This window comes from Bubalus bubalis, chromosome 14 (genome assembly GCF_019923935.1).
Source record: "Bubalus bubalis isolate 160015118507 breed Murrah chromosome 14, NDDB_SH_1, whole genome shotgun sequence".
In the NCBI taxonomy this organism is placed as follows: Eukaryota; Metazoa; Chordata; class Mammalia; order Artiodactyla; family Bovidae; genus Bubalus; species Bubalus bubalis.
This window is the reverse complement of record NC_059170.1, coordinates 13,899,765-13,922,927: the sequence shown is the minus strand read 5'-3', so window position 1 is coordinate 13,922,927 and position 23,163 is coordinate 13,899,765. Positions and strand designations below refer to the sequence as shown.

The window sequence follows — 23,163 nt, the reverse complement described above, 5'->3', positions numbered from 1 at the left end:
TTGCCATTTCCTTCTCCAGTGCCTGAAAGTGAAGTCGCTCAGTCGTGTTCGACTCTTAGCAACCCCATGGACTGCAGCCCACCAGGCTCCTCCGTCCATGGGATTTTCCAGGCAAGAGTACTGGAGTGGGGTGCCATCGCCTTCTCCGAGTTTCAGCTAGGGCTTAATTAAACTAGATTGCTTCTTTTTCATCTGTATTCACGAAATACTATACCTGGACAGCTGGAGTTCAAAAACTATGCTGTAGAGTGAGGCTGCATACATGTTTCCAGGCCCAGGGTGTTTTCCTTCTCTTGAAATTTCTTCCAGATACGTACCCAGGTGTAGTACATATGGGTCAAAAGACACATACAACCTGCAGTTCATGCTTCACATGCCATCTGGCTTTGCTGAAGGAGTGCACACATCCACAGTACATAAGAATGTGTCCACAAACGTCTCAGATCCTTGGACCATGTGACTGGCAGGCAGAGAGCCCGTCCACACTGCCCATCCTTGCACCTCTGTTAATAACAGTGGTCATGTGGTACCATTTACTCTCCTCAGGCTATCATTTCAAGCCAGAAATAAAAGCATGAATATTCAGGTGTTGTTTACCTAACTCAGGAGACCCATCCCTGAAGCATGAGGAGACCTTTTGTTGGTCTCACTCTGGAACCACTGTTTGGGCAGTCCAGGCTGCCTGCCAGACGAGCCCTCTAAGCCCAGGAACCCTCTCCTGTGTGCCCACAAAGCAAACACAAACACACACCCCTGTTTGCCAAGTGAATCAACGGGGTCTTTAATGCTTTGAGAGAATTCGACATAGCCTGCCAATTTAGTATTCACAGAAATGGTTAAAAGATTGTGGTTTGTTGCATTTCTAGCCTAAGAAGAATCTGGCTAGTGGTATCTGTGACGCTTTTGTGTAGAGTCAGTTCCTTCAGTTTGACTTTGGACAACATAGATGTTGGAAGTAAGCCATTCGTAGTAAAATGCATTTAATGATTCTCTCACAATGATGGCCTGTGTTTCCAGTCTTGGGCTGTGTGTGTAAATCTAACAGACAATGCCAGGCTGAGAGCAACAGCCCAGTGTATAGGAGTCGGGCGTGCATTTATTCTGCAGAGGTTCCCCTGATCTTAGGGTTAGCACGGTGATAGCAGGTCAGGGTTCGCCTGCCCCAGCTGTGAGCTCACCACTCTGGGGCCCCAGCCTCACGGTGTTGCCTGCTGCTATCCTCAAGTGGGAACTGAGAACGCAGAACCAGCGCTCTCAAGCAAGAGAGGCTGCGACTGTCTCTAAAGATTGGGGCCCCAGGAGATTTCATTTGGAGAAAGAGCTCCATAGCTAAAAAGTTTTCAAATCTGCTTTGAATGATAACTATTTGAATTTCCATTCTGTCTCAGCTTTCTCGCCTTTTAAAAATGGAATGCCAGAGCCAGGCCATGCCACATATTGGCTTGGAACAGATGAGGCTAAGTGGTTTGGCTTCCTGGGTACCTTTTAATTGCCATTTTCTAGTCCCTTGGGTATTCTCTTCAGTGCATCTTTTTTTTTTTTTCTGGAGGAATTAGCAGCTCTTCTCAGAGTGCTGGTAGAATCCGAGGAATGAGCTGAGCTCAGTAGATATAGCGACTCTTGTCTCAGCTTCATAAACAGTATCTCCTGCAGGATTCTTGGGATGGAGGTGACAACCTGGCACAGGATCCATTTGATGAACAGCTTTCACCTGTCATCCTCTTCCCAGTATCTAAAACCAAAGTGTTCCCTGATTGAAAGATTAGTACCCACACTCCCAGTCCCAGTGGGTTCTTTCCCTGAGTTTCTGGATTAATGGGTCCCAGAGTCATTGCCATAAAACCTTCATTTCTTCAAGGGTGACTGAAGAATATAAATGGTCCTGGAATTCAGCACCCGCTGCATACCCACTCTGTGCCGTCATGAAGCCACCCCTGGGCGTTTTATCAAGAACAGCCTACTTGGTGAAGACATCTTCTCTTAAGGAATCCTGTTTTCTCTTTGGACTTATTTTATTCCTGAATTTACTGTTGTTCTTCCCTATCCAGATTGATGCGAAGAAGGAACAGCTAGCAGATGCCCGGAGAGACCTGAAAAGTGCTAAGGCTGATGCTAAAGTCCTGAAGGATGCAAAGACCAAGAAGTACGTGCCTGGTGTGATGCAAAGCTGGGGGTTGGGTGAGAGAGGAAAAGGGTCCCAGCATCAACCAGAGGTCCTAGCTTTCCTAGGGTTTCTGAGTGACATTCTAGAAATGTTTGGGCCTGTGGCTTTTCTGCTTTTACTGCCCCTGGGTGGCAGTGTGGGGATACTGTGCTCCTGTCCAGAGGCCAGGCCCAGTTCCTGATGACTTCCTTTCTTCCAGGGTTGTAGAGTCAAAGAAGAAAGCTGTCCAGAGGCTGGAGGAACAGCTGATGAAGCTCGAAGTTCAGGCCACAGACCGAGAGGAGAATAAACAGATTGCTTTGGGAACCTCTAAACTCAATTATTTGGACCCAAGGATCACCGTGGCTTGGTAAGCACCACGCCCTTCTTAAAGGCCGCCTGCTGGCTTGGGAAGGGTGATGGGGCTCCAAGAGCGTTGTCAGCTCTCACATGCAGTTCCTACATTGCACACTTAAGAGTGTCCTCTGTCTTCTGCTGTGCGCACTGCAAATGCATTGGGACATCCTGGGTGGTCTGAAATGGTCAATACTGTTACACCACTTTGGAGTGTTATTATGTCTGCTAAGGCAGGTATGGTCCCCACCCCTAGTGGAACTTTAGGACAAAAATGGAGACTCTTAGTCCTTATTGAAGGAAAAATAAAAATGAGCCCATCTACCTAAACTTTAACTTCTCAATTAAAAAAAAAAATGTTTTTTTCAAGTGAAGGAAAGAAGGTACAAATAAGGAGAAAATAAAAACAAAAAATGAGAATACAGATCTGAGCAACCTATGCAGCGAGTCTGCACCATTGTTTGCTTGTTTCCCTGTAAACTACCCTCCCCAATAAAATAATATCCAAAATAAATGACTTTTTTGGAAGATGCTTATTAGTTAACTTGAATTATTAGTTTCTGGGCTTAAGAGGAGTAGCCATCCCCTGTGGGCCAGGAGTTCCAGCCAGCTCTTGTCCCCTTTATGTCCTGTCTGGTGCTGGAGGTTTGGTTGGCTTTGAGAGGCAATAGAGTATAATGGTGAAGAGCGTGGATTCTGGAGCCAGCGTGCTTGGATTCACTTTTCAGCTCCGTGCTCACTAGCTACATGAGAATGAAACCAAATCACCTAACTTCTCTTAGTTGTTCTTCTATACCTTTTTCATTTGTACACCTGCAATCGTACCTACTTTAGAATGTCAGGATTCAGTGAGTCAAGTACATGAAGCCCTAAGAACACATCTGGTACCTTATTAATTCTCCTCCTCACCAGATGGAACAAGAGAAGGCAGCACATTCAGGCCCCAACCCGGGTCTGGCCCACATCTCCTGAGATACACTAACCCCCCTTCTCTCTCCCTTATTTGCAGGTGCAAGAAGTGGGGGGTCCCCATTGAGAAAATTTACAACAAAACCCAGCGGGAGAAGTTTGCCTGGGCCATCGACATGGCTGACGAGGACTACGAGTTCTAGCCAGTCTTGAGGGGCAAGAGTTCTGTGAAAAGGAACAGTGTGGTTTGGGAAAGATGGATAAACTGTGAGCCTCGCTTGCCCTCACACCCGAGGGAAAGAGGCAGCAAGTCTTAACTAACATCTTTGAGAAAAGATATTATAAGGGAGAGCTGAGCCAGTTGTCCTATGGACAACTTATTTAAAAATATTTCAGATATCAAAATTCTAGCTGTATGATTTGTTTTGAATTTTGTTTTTATTTTCAAGGGGTCAAGTGGATGGGAATTTGTCAGAGTTCTGCCAGGCAAATTCACTGTTTCACTGAAACATTTGGATTCTCTTAGCTACTGTATACGAAGTCCGATTATATTGGTGCGTTTTTACAGTTAGGGTTTTGCAATAACTTCTATATTTTAATAGAAATGAATTCCTAAACTCCCCTCTCCCCCATTTCAGGAATTTAAAATTAAGTAGAACAAAAACCCAACGCACCTGTTAGAGTTGTCACTATCTATTGTCATGGGAATCAATTTTCATTAAACTTGAAGCAGTCGTGACATCGGCAGTGTTTTGGTTCAGACACCTGTTCACAGAAAAGCATGATGGGAAAATATTTCCTGACTTGAGTGTTCCTTTTTAAATGTGAATTTTTATTTCTTTTTAATTATTTTAAAATATTTAAACCTTTTTCTTGATCTTAAAGATCGTGTAGATTGGGGCTGGGGAGGGATGAGGGGTGAGCGAGTCTAAGGATAATAAATAATCAGTGACTGAAACCATTTTCCCATCATTCTTTGTTCTGAGCATTCTCTATGCCCTTTCAGATACCCATCTTTTTCATTTAAAACCCCAGTCTTTCACTTGAAAGATTTTATTGTATAAAAGTTCCACAGGTAAAAAATTTAGAGGAAAATGAGTATTTGGTCAAAAAAAAAAAAAAGGAAAAATAATCAAGATTTTAGGGCTTTTATTTTTTCTTTTGTAATTGTGTAAAAAATGGAAAAAAACACATAAAAAGCAGAATTTTAATGTGAAGACATTTTTTGCTATAATCATTAGTTTTAGAGGCATTGTTAGTTTAGCGTGTGTGCAGAGTCCATTTCCCACATCTTTCCTCAAGTATCTTCTATTTTTATCATGAATTCCCTTTTAATCAACTGTAGGTTATTTAAAATAAATTCCTACAACTTAACGGAAACTTGGTGTCTGCCTCTGTGTTAGCCCAGGGCCCCGGGCCAGAGTAGGGCTCCAGGACTGGGCCTTGGTGTGAGATGTGGTCTGCCTGCTCCTGGCTGCAAGGGTGCCTCCCTCCCCAGGAGCTGGGGCTGCATCTGTCTTGCCACCGTGGGTGTGGGCTGAAGGGGAGGGAGCCAAAGTCCACATCCTTAGAAGAAGGCAGGCCCAGGAAGTGAGGGCGGGTACAGAAAAACTAGAACAAGTGCGGTGCAAGGACTATATTTGGAGCCTAGGGTAGGTTTATTGAGCAAAGTGGAACAAGTGTATTTGGGAAGCAGATTTTAGAACACTTCTGTGTGTGCTGGTGAGAAACAGTAGGGAGCTTCTTTGGGCCTACTTATGTGGCTAAGTTACCGTCAGGATGGCGGGAATTAAGGATCCTAAGCCAGTTAAAACACGGAATCCCAGAAGCTCTCTCCAGACAGACAAGAGATCCTGCTGACTGAGAGAGAGAGTGGTCTGGAACCACTTCTTGGTGCTCTAGTACCCGAGTCAGTCAGGATCCCTACAAAAATTGTTCCTCCTTTCATCCTAGGTTATAGCTAAGTCTGCGATGAAGTTGAAAGATTAAGTCTCCTGGTCAAAAGGAGCAGGCAACAGGAAGGCCAGAGTGGTCAGAACCGGTCATTTAGCTAGCCTAAGTCCTCTAGTCTGCCAGCTAGGGGTGTATTCTGGGAGGACAGCCATCTCCATGATGGTCTCTGAACTTGTGGGCTGGGGATGGGCCAACTGCAGAGAATCCTGAAGGGTCCTTGGCAGCCTTTATTTCATCAGCCAGTGAGGGAGGCAGCATTCACCCCAGGGAATAAAGGAAGGTACGGAGCCACTATTGCCTTGGAGCAAGAGACCAAAGCCACGTATTTTGAGTTCATTAGTTCTGGGGAAGCTATACCACGGAATGTAAGGAATAGCAATAGAGAGGCTTGTCCACGAGCCCTATCAATGCACTTGAGCAGGACCTGTCACAACCAGGGGACAACCTTGGGTCACCACTGGAAACAGGACAGGAGGCCCTGCAGGCACATGTTACTGGTGAGCAGAAACCTGTGCCTACCTTTCCTGGCAAAGACCATTCTTCTGAGGGCAGGTGCAGAGCAACTAGATGCTGGTCAAGAACGGCTGTAGGACATCCTGGGTGGTCGCAGCAGGCCTGGGAAAGCAAGCCAGAGAATGGGAGAAGCTGACCTGATGACCACTGCGACAAGGGAAGAGGCCAGACAGAGGTGAGGGCCAGGTATGTATGCAGGGCCTCAAAGGACACTTGAGCATGAAGTCAGGAGGACCACGCCCCGCTTCCTAGTCATCTGGCAGGCAGGTTCCCTCCTCCCACTTCCAGCCCTTAGGTCGGAGCGCAGGGTCTGCCCCACCCTCTCCTGTCTGGCCCTTCCGTGATGCTGGGGTCCAGCTGTGGGCAGAGGGAGACCGCTTCCATGTGCCACCCCAGCCAGAAAGCTAGTGCTGGCTTGGCCCCTTCCTCCCTCACTGCCACCCCCCACATCCTGTCAGCAGGTCCTGTCTGTTCTCCCTGTCAAGTCTACCTCGGGCCTCTGCCACATTTTTTTTTTTTTTTTTTTTTTAATGAAAAAAAAAAAAAAAAAACCCACAACTCCCAGCCCTTTTCAGCCACCACCCCCTCCCTCTCTCTATTTCACAAACAAGCACCTGGAATGAGTCACCTCTACCACCCGGTCACTCCCCCACCCACTGCAACTAGCTTCTGGCCCATCTTGCTTCCAGTATCCTCTTCCACTCTGACCAGTCATCCAGGAATGAGCGACCAAACCACTAACCAGGCTCTGCTGCTCCTGCATCTCAAACTCGCTGTGGCACCAGACACTTCTCAAAAATCGCTAGTGATACTTCACATGTCAAAATCCACCCATTTCCAGTGTACGGTGACTTCTAGTAACTACTGAGTGGTACAGCCATCAGCGTACGTCAGTTTTAGAACTTCGTCCCCTCCGTAAGATCCCTCATGCCAAGGATAGTTAATCCCCATTCCTACCTCCAGCCTCCACAAATCTACCCTCTCTATATAGGTCTGTCTTTCCTGGACATCTCACATAAACGGCATCATTCCCTTAAAGCACTCCTCTGGTTTCCATGGTGCCACCCTCTCCTGATTTTATCCCTCCGTCTCAGGCTGTTGGCTTCTGTTACCTCCTTTATCAGGTCCTTAGCTGCTCGGTTCTCTTCTCAGCCCAGCTGATTTCATTCACGCTTGAACATGACGAGCCCCACATCTCTACCTCCAGCCTAGACCTCTCTCCTGAGATCCAGACACACACTGCCACACCTTGGCGGGGATGTCCACGGCCTCTAGAACCGTGTTCGGAACCTACCACCACCAGCCCACTGGGCTTGGTTTAGCATCTCAGGGAAAGGCACCACCATCCACTCTGTCTCCCAACTGGAAGCGAGGGCAGTCATCATCCTTCACACCTTTCTCTCTCATATCTGGTAAATCACCAATTCTGATATCACCTTCTAAATACCACATACATCAAATACAGGTATTTCCTCCATAGAAAACTTAAGAAAAAAAATTTTTTCTTTCTGAGAAAAGGAGTTTTACTTACATTTCAGTCTTTACAAAATCCCTCATATAATGGGTTGTTCTCTCAACTTGTTTTGAACCAAAAAGCACTTTTTTGGAGAAAACACATTATTATCCTGAAATGACCTCAGTCAAACTAGTTTTGGACGATTGTAAGTAGTCCCCTGACAAAGCCAGTAAACAAGGAAGCAAAGAAATTTACCACAGACTGGGCAATTATTTCTCACAATCCCAAGCACTGCACTTGAACAGGTTTCTTCAAGATCACTTTAAATAGCAATACGGTGTTGATATATGTTTTTAAAGAGTCTTTTAGAAAAACACTGAAATATTTACAGATAACATTATAGAGCTAAGATTAGTGTCAAAATTATATGGAATGGATTAGTGGGTCAAGTTTGACATGAAACAAGAGTGGCCAAGAGTTCATAATTAAACTGGCTGATGAGTACATTTCACCATGCTATCCTGTCTCCATTTATATATATTTAAATTTTCTGTAATATTTTTAAAGCAATACAGTCTAAGTGGGGATTATGTCAATCATTGATACGTATCTACAGAAGAAATAAAAAGAAAGCTATTTAATGTTATACAGAAAAGTAATTATGCTTAGGTTAAAATTTCCAGTTGACAACATCACATACTGATTCAAAAAGTATTTCCTCTGCAGCAACAGGGATGAATCTCAAAAACATTATACTGAACACAGACCCAAGGGTACATACTCTGTGATTCTGCTTACATGAAATTTTAGACCAGGTAAAACTAACCTGTAGTGACAGAAAGTAGACTTTGTGGTTGCCCGCTGGGGGCAGGGGAGATCAGCTTTTTTTTTTTAATATGGAACGCTTCACGAATTTGTATGTCATCCTTGTGCAGGGGCCATGCTAATCTTTGTATTGCTCCAATTTTCCTGTATGTGTTGCTGACCTGACCATGAGACGGACTCTTAAAGGGCACCCAGAACACTGTTTGGGGTGATGGAAACGTCCTATGTCTTAACTGGGTGGGGTTACAGGTGGGTATACATTTGTCAAAGCTTTCCAAACTTTACACTTAAAATGGGTGCATTTTCTGTAGGGTATTCCTCAATAAAGCTGATTTGTAACGGCGAATTCCCTGGTGATCCAGTGGGCCAGAACTACTGAGCCCACGTGCCCTGGAATCTGCTCCGCAACAAGAGAAGCCACCGCAATGAGAAGCTCTCGCACCGCAACTAGAGTGTAGCTCCTGTTCACCACCAAGTAGAGAAAGCCCGCAGGCAGAAATGAAGACCCAGTGTAGCCGTAATTAATTAACTAAAAAAGTTTGAACATAATTATTGAAAAGGCCAGTGTGGGAAAAAAATCCTCATAAATTAATATATCATTTTAAATAATGTGTGACTTTAAATGTGGAAAATATGTAACTAAATAAACTGCTATCTGTGGACATCTGAATCATGTATCCCTAAAACTATTTATGCTGTCATGGGAGGCCCACATACCACAACAAAGAGTAGCCCCCACTCTCCGCAACGAGAAAGCCTGATGCAGCAAAGAACCAGTGCAGCTAAAAACAATATATAAACAGATAATTTTAAGTTTTCTGCTATAGTTGCAAAAATGGCCACAAAACACGTGTGGTGACCTTATTTTGAAAACAAGTGATTGACAGTCTTGTATCTGGAGCAGAATACCTCTCACTTGACTCTGTGTCCACAGCCACCGGCAGGTCTAATAAGGTCAGCTGTCCCTCCCTAGTGCTCCAAGGGCCCTTATCACACTGAAATGTCTTCTGCTGACAAACGTCTGTTGGCATTTCTCTCTCCCCTCCTGGAGTGGGAACTTGGTCTGATTCCTTCTGCTGTCTCATTGCTACAGGGGTGGCATCAGGAATGTGTGCTGGAAGAAGGGCAGAAAAGGTGGAAAAATAGCAGGTCCAACCTGGCCAGGGCCACAGTGGCTAGCTAGGGCCCCCTTCTCTGCCTGCAGAGAGGCAATTACAGTGTCCCTGGAGCCCAGCTCTCCTGCCTCGACATCTGGGTCCCAAGACAGGGGCCATCAGCAGAGGGGAAGCAGGGTCTGCAGGGAGCACAGAGTCCTGGCCTGGTTTCCCCTCGAGCGACAGAAAACACGAGGCTCTCGAGTGGCTGAGAGTATATCGTGGGTGTGCAGGAGGATGAGATCTAAAAAGTGTGAGGCCCACTGACCAAGGTGGAGCCATGGATGGATACTGGGGACCAAAGCTTAACAGCCAAGATGACAGGTTGAGGGATGGAGTTCAAGGTGCACCAAGGGGAGTACTCACTAAGCACCAGGGGACTAAGCACCAGGTGCAGGCTGACTGAGAAGGGCTGGTTAGCCGCCTAACATAAGATACTACTAAGTGAAAGTTAAAGAAAAGTTTAAAGAAGAGGAATAAAGTTTCATACGTGGATTAAATTAGACGCTGCAAGTATATAAATCTGCCTACCTTCAACTGTGGTAGAAGCTGCGCTTTATTTTCATACCTTCTATAGTCACTCAAGGCCATTACAGGGGAGAATGAAAACTGGATGGGGATTTGCTGTTAATCTGCGGAGAACATTCTCTACTATTTCAATCAAGTAAGTGTCCCCTTGAGAAACTTCCCTTATCATTTAACCCCAGGAAAATCTTTATCCCCCAAAGAATCAGTTATCAGAATACAAAGTTTCTGCTTTGGATACCAAGAAGCTCAATTTGATTTTCAATCACATTTGATTTTCAATCACCGCAGCAGTGCTAACCCATATTCACCGAATTACATTCCTCCTTCAGATAATAGCATATCCCATTTTTATGGTACCATATTTTTGATTTCTTAAGAAATGCTCGGAGTACTTAAGAATGAGAAGACATCTGTGGCAGACACAGGGATGTGCCGCTCAGATTCCCCTTTGAGGGAGCGCTTGTTGCTAGGAGACCATCAGCCCCCTAAGACCACCGTGGTTGCAGACATCTGAGGCCGCGCTCGGCCCAGGACAGGCCACATTCAGTGGCTGGTGGAGGGACTGCAACAGAGCTCCCCGGGGACAGGCTGAAGCTGCCACCAGACCTGCATCACAGCTCAACTTCTCCCAGTGCCCCCTCGCATTTCCTTCCCTCCCTTCCACAGTGCTGATCCCAAGGACGTGTTCTGAAAAAACACCCTGCACACTAACCTCTGTCACAGAGGCTTCCCAAAGAACCCAACCTGGAACAAGATGTAACCAAACAACTAAAAACAGAAAACACATCAGGTATGGGTATTACGGAAAGGGTAAGAAAATAGTGAAATGTTCATACCTAGGTGGAAGGCAACGTCATGTGGACTCTGGATGGGCCTGAATCCCATCTCTGCTGCCTCTTAGCTTAATCTCTCTGGGCCTCAGTTTTTCCTTCTGTAAAATGAGGATAATAGAGTACTTATACTCAGACTTCCCCGGTGGTCTAGTGCTTCAGAACCCACCTGCCAATGCAGGGAACGCGGGTTCTGTCCCTGGTCCAGGAAGATTCCACATGCTGCAGGGCAACTAGGCCCGTATGCTGCATCTACTGAGTGTAAGTGCTGGAGGCCCGTGCAGGACAATGAGAGAAGCCAGCACGATGAGAAGTCCGTGCGCCGCAGCCAGAGAGTAGCCCCTGCTCTCCGTAAGTAGAGAAAGTTCACATGCAACAGTGAAGACCCAGCCCGGCCATAAATAAATAAATAAGTTGTTCAAAAAAAAAGTACTTATCTCAGGGCTGTCATGAAAAGTAAATGAGTCACCAGGGGTAAAGCAGTTCTATGGGGCTTACTATGTCAAGTGATGCTCTAAATGTTTGGTAAGTAAACACCCATGGGGTCAGGCTCACAGAGCCAGAGGGGCAGCTGGGCTGGGACTCCACCTCCCCCCCCAACTTCAGGCACAGGTACTGGTGTCGCCGGAGCATGCTGAAGCATGAGTGTTGACAGAAATAGGCTCGAGTGAGGCGAGCCCGGGTGATGTCATGGGCGTGTGCCTGGTGTGGGTGCTGGGCTGCGCCTCCCAGCCAGCGCAGCTGCAGGCACTGCCAGTAACACCCACGTCCCCATATATATACGCCGAGCTGGGGGAAGCCCATACCGGTCACACCCTCGGCTCGCCCTGCTTTTCCTGAGTCTCCTTGGGTGGAGGCAGGCACCTGAGGCCTGGGACGCCGGCTCAGAAGTCCCAGGAGGAAATGGGGCCCTGTTCCCTGATCGAGGGCCTGACAGCAGGCTGAAAACATGAGCTCCTGTTGGCAGGGATTGCTGGAGCCCCTGGAGGCCCGGCCCCAGAGGCAAAAGCAGAAGCCAGGAAGCCCGGGCTACATGTCGGGAAGCTCTCAGAAAATGGGAGAAATGGAGATTTCTAAAAAGCATCACCACCCACCAAGCTGTGAAGGCGACAGCACTTAGGAGGCCTCCTGAGAAAACGGATAAGATCCGATGAGCAGGGAGGGGCCCAGCTAGCCCCCAACCTGTCTTCCTGGCCTCACCAACCCCTCCACTCCACCTCCCCTCTCCGTGCTCCCTCTTAGTAAATTCTAGCCATCTTTCCATTCCTAAACTTAACTAAGCTCTTTCTGGCCTCAGGGCCTTTGTATATGCTGTTACCTTGTTTAGAAAGGACTTTCCTCCAACCCACCCCTAATAATACAGCCAGCCATCTCCTCACATCCTTCCAGCCTCTGCTGAGTCCCACAGAGGTCTTCCTTGTCTACTAGATCTGAAGCAGGTCTCCCTAATGTTTTAGCTCATAGCCCTCTGTTTTTTTCCTCCATCACAATTGTCCCTACACAACAGAGTGCTTACCTGTCTTAAATCTGTGAATTCCTTGGGGCCCAGTGCTGAGTTTCTCTTGTTCTTCCGACTCATGGCACTGACACTGAGCATAGAGAAGCTCAAGGCTGCAGACAGGGACGAGCACCACAGCAAGCCCCAGCAAGCCCAAGCCACACACTATGAGCGCTCAAGCTCTGCACTCACGCTTCCTGTGCCCAGGGCCAGCCATGCCAAGGGCTTCCCCTCACCCTTGCTGAGTAGCCAGCTAGCCTATGTGCCCACTGTCCACCGGCACCTACTGAAGCTAGAGGCTCCCCTATGAGGAAGAAAATGCATGGTGTCAGATAGATTGGGGTTCAAATCCTCACTGGTTAATTATGTGGCCTTAAGGCAAGCCGCAGAACTTCTCTGAATCTGTTTCTCATCAGTAAACTGGGAACAATAATCCCTGATTAGAGTAATTATAAGGATCAGGTGTGACCACGTGTTGCAAACCTTGTAATGCTGGGCCGGGCATTGGGTCAACTTGCATTCCCTCCCTCCTACTTTAAAGGCCCGTCACTAGGTGGCGGCCCATCTCAGCCACTCCACCTCCCCTCGGGTGACCACAGCCAACTAGCACAAACAGCTGCCTCAACTTCAGGCTGAATTCTCAGGTCCTTGGGGGCTGCACTTGAGGGGATCAACACACATACACACGCTACCACTACAGCAAGACAAGTCAAAGGCAGTCCCCAGACATTAGTCATCAGCCAGCTGGGTGGCCTGCCTGAGCACATACTCTTATATAAGTACTCACACATTCCTGGATGCCTGGATCTTTCCCTAATTTTTTTTTTCTTTATCATTTTTTGGAGGTCGCAAAGAATTGGATACGACTTAAGTGATTAAACAACAACAGCACGTGGTATGTGAGATCTTAGTTCCCCGAACCAGGGATCAAATCTGTGCCTCCTGCATTGGAAGCATGGCGTCGTAACCACTGAAGTCACTTAACCAGGGAAGTCCTTGGATCTTTCTCTAGCATCAGCTAGGTGCCCTGCTGGGCCTCTTACCTCTAAAATGCAGTACGCTGTCCTGCTTTGCCTGGCTCAGCATCCATCAGACAGGCTCTACTGTGACTGAAGCTGTCTTTAGTTTGGGCGGTGTTCTGTGACGGGGCAATTAGACTGCCCGGGGTGCGCCTAGGGAGTGGCTGCAGCAACACAAAGAGTACAGATTAATCGAATAACCACCAAAAGAACTTGTGCCTGGAGAATGGAATGAAAGGGAGGTGGTGAGAGATGAAGTGGGAAAGAAAGGGGCCAGACCATGCCGGACCTGCTGGGCCAGGTAGGGGATTTTGTGTGCCACGGGAAGTTCTGGATGATTTGAGCCTGGAGGTAGGGAGTCAGGATTTAATTTCATTTTGAAGACCAGAGCATAGGGGCTTCCCTAGTGGTCCAATGGCTAAGACTGCACTCCCAACACAGGGGGCCTGGGTTCGATCCCTGGTCAGGGAACTAGATCCCACAACCCCCAACTAAAAGATCCTGAATGCTGCAACTAGGACCCGGTACAGCCAAATTTAAAAAATACAAACAAACTAGAGCATAGGGAATACATGCAGGCAAAACCAAGGAGGGTAAATAGTTGGGAAGAGAGAAGATGGGCCTTGAGGTTGTGGGCAGAGCAGAGACATGGGAAGGCACAGGGAATGGGACTTGATGGAGTGCTGTGGGGTTGAGGGATAGAGAGGAACCAAGGCTGTCTCCAACGGTTTTAGCCCGAGCAACTAACCAGAGGCATGTTCTGAGAAACTGAAGACCATGGGAGAAGCAATTTGAGGTGGGATGTGAGATGTCTATGCTACGTCGGGTCGTGGAACAGGTAACGGGATGCAAAGGGGGATACAGCTTCGGCGTTCGGGTGCCTGAATTTGGCAGGGGGCGGTGGGCAGTGACGCCGACAGAAGGGTCAGGCCGCCTTGGGAACTGACCCAAGACCCACCCCGGAGGAAGAGAAGCTGCTGTGTCGAAAGGCAGCGGCCAGAGACCGAGGAGGAAAACAGGGATAGAGTCGGCCTGGGAAAACGAAAGCTCGGGAGAGCATCTGCAGGAATGGTGCGGAGCCATAGGGCCTGAGCCCCCGTCCTCGTCGCGTGGAGACTTGCGGCGTGGGGGTTCTAAGGGTATGGCCAGGCCAAGACCACTGGTGGGCTCGCAGGGGATGCTCAGGCCTGTGGGCTACTCCGAATAACGGGACTCCCCCCTCCACCCCACCCCCCCCCCCACACACACCCGCGAGGCCACTTCAGCCGCAGGGCCGGGACGATAGTGGGCCCGACGGTCGCAGGCGCTGCCGGCGGGGCCACCCCCGGCTGCCCGGGGAAGGGATGGGGGAGAGGCGGGACAGGCAGGCTGTCCGTCAGAGCCTGCCGACCAATCACCGGGTGTCCCCGCCCCCGCCCCGCCCCGGAGAGGGCGCGCGGAGGACTCGCCTCCTCCACCGCCGCCGCCGCCGCCGCCGCCGCCGGTGTGAGGCGGCCCGGCCTGGCCTGGTTCCCTCAGCCAGGCAGCCCTCCCAGGTACCGAGTTTGGCCGGCGGGCCTCGGGAGGCGCCCCGGACCTACACTTCTTTTCTTGGTGGCCGCGCGGGCGGCGCCCCACGAACGGGCTTCGGAAGGAGCCGCCGCGGCCGGGCCTGTGCGGGACGGTGGGCTGGGCAGCCGCCTGTGCGCGCGCGACAGACGGCCGGGCCGGCGCGAGACTGCCGCGCGTGACGGGACCGGCCGAGGCAGCCGGGCTGTGTCCGGGGCGGCGCGAAGAGGCCCCGCGGGGCCGTGGGCCCGGCTGGCGGACAGCGGGCGGCGCGCGCGCGCGTGCCCCGACGCGGGGCCTACCCGGGGGGTCGCGGGGCGCAGGCGCGGCGGGCGGGGGTCCTCCCCACGGGCGCGCGGGCGCCTTTGTTCCCGGCGCGCGGGCCGGGGCGGGGCCTGCAGGGCCGCCCCGCCCCCGCTCAGGCCCCGCCCCGTCTCCGCCCGCAGGAGCCGCCGCCGCCGGGGTCCGCTCGCCCGCCGCCTGCGCCGCCGCCGCCGCCAGCTCGCTCCCGCCGGGCCTGCGCCGCCGCCGCCCCCGGCACCCGAGCCATGGCGGGCGCCGCGTCCCCCTGCGCCAACGGCTGCGGGCCCAGCGCGCCCTCGGACGCCGAGGTGGTGCACCTCTGCCGCAGCCTCGAGGTGGGCACCGTCATGACTTTGTTCTACTCCAAGAAGTCGCAGCGGCCCGAGCGGAAGACCTTCCAGGTCAAGCTGGAGACGCGGCAGATCACGTGGAGCCGAGGCGCCGACAAGATAGAGGGGGCCAGTAAGTGCGCTCCCCCTTGCTGCACACCCCCGGCTCCCCGGGCCTGCCTCGCGGGTGCGCGCGCTGGGGCGGCGCGGGGTCTGCGCCCCGGCTCGCGCGCGCCCGAGGGCCACCGCTGGAGAGACTCCGGCAAACTTTGGGGCCCCGCCCCCGCCTCGGCCAGGGTGGTCACCGGGGGCGGGGGGCATCCGGGTCCTCAGTCACCTGACAGGACACCCCGTCCCCCAGTAAGGGGGGGGAGTGTTCCAGGCGCTTTGCCCAGAGGCCTAAAAATCCTAGCGAATTGGAGATCAGCGGGGCCGGCGTCGGGTCCCCCCCCCCCCCCCCCCCACCCCGGGAGCGGTGTCGGCCGAGGCGAGAGGAGCCGAGGCAGTGTCCTCCCCCCGGCAGCCGCGGAACCGGAGGCCAGACAGATGTACCGTTTTTCCAAAAAGATCAATCTGGTGCACCTCTGGGCCTCCCGGCCGGGCTCCTACTTACAAAGGAACCTTTGGGTTCCCCAAGTAGAATTTAGGCAGATGTTGGCGTAGGGCTGGTTTTGGAGCAGAACCGGGCCTACTCATCTCTCTCTTGGGGCCAGGGAGGAAGGTGGTCTTGTTTGGTTTGGAAAAGCCTGAGAGGAGGCAGTGGATGTTTTTCCCGCCGCTTCTTTTGTCCTGAAGCTGAATTTTGGAGGTCTGTGTGCGTGGGCAGACTCCCAAAGCCAGGGCAGGGAAAGAGGCCAGGCTTCCCCTTGTCCTTTGGAAGCACATTCTCCAGAGCTTGGCCCCAGAAAGGCCAGCCTCGCTGCTGCGTGTCAGGTACTCTTCAAGAGGACGCAGCCAAATTTGGGTCCAGCCCTTAGTGTCCTGCGTCCTGTGGCTGGAGGGAGCCAGGAGCGGCTACTATTTCCTGCCTTTTTGCTGTCCCAGACCTGACCTTGGTTGCTTCTGCGAAAGAGAGAGTTGGGGGACTTTGAAAAACCCCAGATCCTTCAGAGAGAGATTCCATTGAGCACGCGCCTGTGCTGTGGCCGGATGGGCCCCCCAGCTCTGCCCTCCATTCTCCCACCTCCAAGTGTGAGATGATGTGTTTGCAACCCCAGGCTGTGGGTTGCTTCCTACAAGAACCCCCTCTACCCCCCGCCCCTGAGACTGGAGTTAGAGCCAAGCTCAGAATTAGGACTGTGTAGAGGAAGAGGGTTCAGAAAGTGACACCCCCAAGAGAAGGTCTTCCAGACCTTGGGTATGGCGTACCTGCATGTAGATGACTGAGGAGACGGGGAGGAAGGAAGGTCTTGTGGTGAGACAGCCATCCTCAGCCGCACACTCCAGATCTCACACAGCTGCTGAACTTCCACACGACAGCCGCCTTCCTCTGTGACCCGCCTCGGGCCCTGGCAGCCAGCGGGAGAAAATGTTAGATGATTTGAGAGGCTGGATTTCAGAGTAGAGGAAGGACAGATCCTGCAGAGGACTGGAGGGGCATCACCCCGGCATCAGACTCCAGGCATGGCCCTTCCGTGTGTCTGTGGATTCCCCGGGCTCTCCTGAATTGGTAGCGGCTTGCTGAGGTTCCCAGGTAGACTTCTGGCCAAGAGGCTGCGTTTCACACCGTGCACGGGACCAGCAGGCAGTTGAAGTGCAGCCCAGCGGTTGAAGGCGAGGTTGGGTTTGAAGCCCGTATGTAATCGTTGTGTATCGCCCCCAGCCAGCTACTTCTCTGAGCCTTAGTGTCACCATCTGTGAAATGGGAGTAATGATATCTCCACCGAATGGGGTTATTTTAGGGGGTAAAGGAGAGGATTAATGTAAAACAACGTATGTGGGCTTCAAATCCAACCTTGCCTTCAACTGCTGTGCTCCTGGATACGTTCTAAATGTTTAATAAATGTAAGCTGTTATTCATGACAACAGTAATAGACTATGACTGCCCCTCTTGGACTGGGACTGTATGGCTGCACAAAAGGGTGAGGGAGCAGGAAGGGAGGAGCGCGGGGACCCAGCTCATTTCACTGAGATCACTACCCGGAAAAGGGAGGAAATGGTTTTGTTTTGCCCCGACCCAACTACTAGTCACCCCCCTACCACGTAGAGCAGGGTATGGAGTTGTCTTGAGGAGATTTGCACATCTATCTCGTGGGTGGGTGACTCTCTTGTTTGTAAGTTGGGGCCTGTACAGAAGGAACGGGTGTGGAGAGGCAAGGGGCTAGTCCAGCAGGTCTCACGTCTTGGGGGCTGGAGGCAGGAGTGCCAGGTACCTGATAACCCCGGCCCCTGCAGGTGGGTCTGTCAGAGGGGTGCAAATTCAGTGACCTCAGCTGGGATTTGAGAGGCCTGCCTGGAGCCTGGGCAGAGGAGGTAGAAGTGGCCATGGCCCATTGGTAAATTGGATCCCGGGATTGAAGGAGTCTGGGTGAGAAGCCTGGTGGACCCTGGTGTGCAGTTCAGGCCTTGCTGATGGAGCCTTCCACTGGAGCTGCCCCAGAGCCACCTGTTTGTGGGTGCACCTCATTGCTGGGTTCTGATCCCTGCAGCCGCCTCTGTAGGTTCTGAGGAAGTTTGGAGTGCCAGCAGGGCCCCTTGCCACCTGGCCTCTTGCCCAGGTGCCTCAGATGCCTGGCCTTTTCCTGCTGACCCTGCCAGGGTACCACACAGTGTCTGTAACCTGGCCAAAGAGAGAGACACTTGTGGGACTCTCAGGGTATCCGTGGCCCTGCAACGAGATGGGGTTCGGTGAAAGTTCACGGTGCTCATGGCGAGGACCTCGTTCTGGCCTGACTCCGTGCCCTCTCTCTTTATCCTCCTCTTGTGAAATGCGACCGGCAGGTGCTCACATCGCGTCGCGGGTGGGAGTTTGGTTTAAAAGGGGTGGGGTTGGTACTGGTTGTCACGGTGGTGTGACAGGAACCAGGTCGGTGTTTGGCTTTTTGTGTTACAGATACTGACATAAATGAGTACAAAGCAATTACAGACTTCCTGCTGAGTGCTACAGAGACTTGTCATCATGTTTTCTTGGCAGATCCGCTAAAGGGCCCCAGGGGGTGGTCTGGAGTGCCACCCCACTTTACAGACAAGGAAATGGAAATGCAGGGAGTGAACTGTGCTGCCACGTGACAGCCTCAGTGGGATCCAGCCCTCCCGGCAGGTGCTGGCCGGCCAATCCCAAGGGCACTCCACGCCCTGGGGTTGTGCTCTGAGTGGCCTCAGGCCCCAATCCTGGGGTCCGCATCGCTCCTCTGAAGAGAAACTTTCCTGTTCAGACTGTACCTGACGGACAGCCCCGGCCTTTCTCAGCTGTGGCTCCACACTTCTGGTGCCTTCTGGGTTGACATGTTCAGTCAGGGGTCACTGTGGGCACAGTGGCTCGGATGGTGACTCCATGGGAGGCCAGCACGTCAGGAATTGCAGCCCCGGGTTTTCGTCTTTGTTTCTGCAATCGATACCCTTTTAGACGCCAGGCCTCCTTAGGTGGTGAATCAAAATAGGCCCTTGCCTTCAGGGAGACTGAAGCAGACAATGGCAGCCGTGGTTCCTGCTGCCTTTGATGCCGGGGGTGGCAGGGTGGCAGAAGAAAGCAAACTCCCCAGACAAGGCGGTCAGGCTCGTAGGGGAGGTGACGCAGGGACCCGCAGTCTGAGGCCTGACCCCTGTGGCTGTCAGACCCTGGAGGAGACAGACCTCAGGGTCAGCCCTGAAGGCTGAGCCCGGGAAGGGCGGGCCTGTGTCGTCGGGGATTTTCCTCTGCTGCCGGGTCAGTCCCCGTGGGAGAAGGGCAAGAGCACGTGTCCGGATCCACAGCTCACCATCCTCGCCTGTGTGTTTCCTGTCTGACTATAGTTTTTCCAGGGGAAGTCAGAGCTCTCAGTGTTTCCTCAGCCCCCCCAGGCTTGCCCTGATGTGTGGGTTTCCAGGCCAGCCCAGCCAGGCCCCCTGTGCAGCTGGGGCTTTGTCTTCCCTGGGAACTTAGGGACGGGGTTTGCTGTGCCTGGGAGAGCTGAACACACCACGCCAGGGGCCCCCAGCACCTCCAGCTTCTCCCCTGTGTGTGCGCCAGGGCCTGCACATACGTACACAAACGCACAGGCTGGAGTCATCAATTAGAGAGCTTGGCCTCTGGCTTGTTTTGGGTCGCCCCTTGGAATGAGGGGCATTTGCTTGCTCAGTAGATATTGTGTGAACACCTCCTGTTTGCCCAGTGCTAGGCACTGAGAGTTCAAACTATAAACAAGACCTGGACTGGGCTGTTGAGGAACAACTCTTGGAAGAGGCAGGTGTGGGGACGTGTAATTAGAACCCCGCGTGTTCCGTACCATAATAAAGGTCCATGCCCAGAGCTTCTTGTGTGCAGAGGAATGAGCTCTGCCCAGCAAGCTGAGGGTCTAGAGGAGAGAGCCAGGAGGGGAGGTGGCTGGTGCACGGGCCTGAGTGGTTGAGGACCTTGCCTGTGCCCTGGGTGAGGCCCCAAGGACCACTGCACAGGGTGGGTTGGGGGCAGCGTAGGGAGGGCCATGGCGTGCCAAGCCTTGTGGGTTGTGCTCTGTCCTGTAGCAGAGCTGCCACCAGAGGCTGAAGCGGGATGTCTGGGAGAGGTTGAGGAGGGGGCCTGGGAGCCACTGCGGGAGAGAGCCAATGAGTACGGCATGCCTTGTCTCCTAGCAGGCGGGCGGATGAGCGGTGATGGAGGCGTGGGGTGGTGTCAGGAGGCAGGAGGCAGAGGAGCTGTAGTGGCTGAGCACCGGGGCTCTGAGCGCTCAAACTGCCTGGGTTAAAATCTTCCTGTGCAGCTCACTTGCTCTGTGACCTTGAGCATGTGACTTTCTCTCTCATCTCTAAAAGAGGGATAGTAACAAACGCATTTTTCTCGTAAGGGTTTTGTGAGGATTCCGTGAGACCGTGTAAGGTGCTTGGCATCGAGTGGAGCGTGTAAGTGCTTCACATGTGGGAACCCTGACGAGGAGGAAGGGGAAGATTAAGTGGCCCAGAAGGACCCGTTAGTGGAAGGGAACAAATGTACATGTGGTATTGAGGGGGCTGGCTGCCATGTACTTCGATGTGGGGACCAGGAGGCCACTTAGCCCCTATTTCTTGTCATCAGGGCTCTTTCCCGCCCCGGACTTTTGCAGGGTGTCAGGGCAGCTGACTAGGAGCAGCTGCTTCGGTATCACATGAACATATCAGATTAGTCTGTTTCTAAGAACTTCGCCCTGAGAAATGGTATCTGAGTCCATTTTGGGGAGACCCCTGACTTCCAGGAAAGGCTTTTACGGCGGCACCTCATTGTGCTAGGGCCTGTTTTTGCCTCTCCTTTCACTATCCGTGTTGGTCTCTATTAACTCATGGTGTTTCTTCCTACTCTGCCCTTTTCTCTGATGTGGCTTCAGAGAGGTCAGTGAGGGCTAGCGCTGGAGGGACGAGTTGAGACCTGCTATAGCAAAGGCCCAATACTAGAGGACAGGAGACTCCCCCCACTGCCAGCCTGCTCTGAGAACTGCAGAAGCCAGTGGGGACTTTGAGGGGAGTCCCAGGAGAGGTGGGGCAGAGAGTGCTCAAGCTTCCCCAGGGGGAAACCTTTGAAAGCAGCCTGATAACAGGTGAGAAGACTCCAGGCCAAGTCCAGGGTGAGGAGTGGTCCCCAGCAGCTGGGGCCAGAATCAGTCAGATTTGGGTGAGAGTCTCAGCCCTTCTGTGCCTTTGGATACCAGGCACCTGAAACTGATCTTCAGCTTTCAAAGTCATTTCCCCCTCACAGAGCCACCTGTCAACAGTGGTCAGGTGGGGTCCGTCTGAGAGTGAGAGGTGGCACCTGAGCGTGCTCAGTACAGCATGGGGCCCTTGTGGGTGCTTAGCAGCTCTTGGTTTCCCTTGCCTTCACCGTAGCTAACCACAGAGCTCCAGTTCTTCCCACCACCACGCTGGCCTCAAGGCTTCTCCGACAGCCAGGGGCTGGAAGTCTGTTTCTTACTTCTTTGTTCCCTCCCTGAGTCTGTTCACAGAGGTCACGGGCAGGAGAAAAATTGGGTCTTTGAGTAGTGCATTGGTTCATGGAGCATTTTCTCATCCATGAGGTGTTAGAACTCCACCACAGCTCCCGCAGAGAGGCAGGGATGCCAGGCTCCCCCTTACAGAGGAGGAACCCGAGGCCCCAAGGTGAAGGTCACCCAGCGAGTTTATGGTGTGCTGAGACCAGGGCTGGAATTCCTGATTCCCTTTGTAGTGTTCAGTTGATCCCTCCACTCTGGGGCAGGTGACAGGTGGGTGTTGTAGAAGAACAGGGTTTTTATTTACCTGGACAGGGCTGTCTGATCTCTCCTCCGCCCCCTGGCCACATGCGCTGTTTGGCCAGCCTGGGCTTCGGTCTGGAACACTGGAGTCAGTGGTTCCCTTGAGAGACTCAGGCTCCCTCTGCAGTCCCCCCATCGAGACGCGGTCCCCTCTGCTGTGTGTGTGTTGGGTAACCAGAGACCTGTGCTCTGACTTGCTCTCCCTGGGTTATGATGACAGCCTCCCTGAGCCCCTGCTGGGGAAGCGGGAGCCTGGGGCTTCGTGCTCAAGGTGCTCTGAGAAGGGCCTTTGCGGGACCCAACAACAAGCTGAAGCGTGTGCCCTCGTCCGCGGGTTCCTGTGTTCATCCCACATTGAGCGTGGTCTTCGTTCCCATGTTCGGAGTACACCGAGCCGGACGTGGTCGCTCCCACCTCTGACCTGTTCACTGAGGCCGTATCTCCAGCGTTGTGTGCTTTCTGTGTCACCATAGCTGCTCTTTCCTTTAAAAAAAAAAAAGGGCCCGAAAACAGCTTTCTTGGGCCCCTGCGGCACATGAGCAGGTGAGACGCCGCTTGTGCCGCCCTGACTGGACGCTGGTGTTCACTGATGTGCCAGGTGCCGTGGAGGCTGACGGTAAACATAGGGGATGAGGCTCTCACGGGCAGAAAGGAAAAATGACAGTGAGGTCTGGGCGCTGAGAGAGACGCAGGCCGGGGCAGCTCCGTGGGTCTGCAGGGGCGGGGTGTGCCGTGTTCCTCCCCGTGGCTGACAGTGGCCGGGGCCTGGCTCTCCCCTGTGTAGGTCATGTGTGCCACTGTTTGTGCAGAGGGTTCTCAGTGGCGCTGGGTTGGCCCCCGGATGCAAAGCCGGAACACCCCGGGCACATGAGGCCCGAGGGGTTTTGGAGAAGGAGGCCGGGGGGAGTTAACTCCTGACACCTGGGCACGGGGTACAGGAAGGGTGGCCCCACGGTTGTGGCAGGTAGATTGCAGCCCGTGGGGGTCAAGAGGCGGCATGCTCTGGGGTCTCGGAAACAGGGAACTTGGTGTTCCGGCTCCAAGGCATTGCAGCTGTGCCCTCGCCTGATTGTATCTCCTCCTTCACCCCAACACACGTGCCCCTGCTCGCGCCGCCACAGCTTCCTGCCGTCAGCCCAGGGTTTTAGGGCCGCCCTTCACGGCTTAGTGTGCTGGGTCTCCAGAGGGAGTGGGCCTGAGGCTGCCTAGAGACTGTGCCCTTGGCCCCGGAGGGGAGGAAGGACGTGGGAGGGGACCAGGCCATGCGGATGCTGCAGGTGGTCGCTCTGGGGGAGGCCGAGGCCTCGGGGGTGTGGCTCAGAGTCCCCACTTGCATTCTTGCCTCCGCTGTAGATGGCCTCCCTCTCCTCGTGCAAACAGTGCCTTTTGAGGCGGCGCTTGGCTCA

General features: G+C 52.6%; 2 protein-coding genes, 1 long non-coding RNA gene and 1 other non-coding gene across 5 annotated transcripts in view; 2 read left to right on the top strand and 2 right to left on the bottom strand.

Annotated features, from left to right (window-relative positions):
• Nucleotides 1-4,786, top strand: part of TOP1 (DNA topoisomerase I) — a 93,917-nt gene extending 89,131 nt beyond the window's left edge. Inside the window, exons 19-21 of the mRNA XM_025263468.3 lie at nt 2,049-2,143; nt 2,364-2,513; nt 3,507-4,786. Coding sequence (XP_025119253.1) covers nt 2,049-2,143; nt 2,364-2,513; nt 3,507-3,609 — 348 coding nt within the window. The 3' untranslated portion in view covers nt 3,610-4,786. The remainder of the gene's footprint in view (nt 1-2,048; nt 2,144-2,363; nt 2,514-3,506) is intronic.
• LOC102401106 lies at nt 824-13,200 on the bottom strand. The gene is made up of 4 exons (XR_006544376.1): nt 12,182-13,200; nt 10,672-10,766; nt 5,879-5,974; nt 824-2,677 (listed from the first exon to the last, which is right to left on the bottom strand). It is a non-coding gene; the product is annotated as an uncharacterized LOC102401106 (long non-coding RNA).
• Nucleotides 8,219-8,322, bottom strand: LOC112578994. Its single transcript, XR_003103430.1, has one exon. It is a non-coding gene; the product is annotated as a U6 spliceosomal RNA (small nuclear RNA).
• Nucleotides 13,201-15,216: 2,016 nt separating the features above from the next.
• Nucleotides 15,217-23,163, top strand: part of PLCG1 (phospholipase C gamma 1) — a 33,464-nt gene continuing 25,517 nt past the window's right edge. For both annotated transcript variants that reach the window (XM_006041101.3, XM_025263464.2), the window contains exon 1: nt 15,217-15,495. In XM_006041101.3, coding sequence (XP_006041163.3) covers nt 15,279-15,495 — 217 coding nt within the window. In that variant the 5' untranslated portion in view covers nt 15,217-15,278. The remainder of the gene's footprint in view (nt 15,496-23,163) is intronic.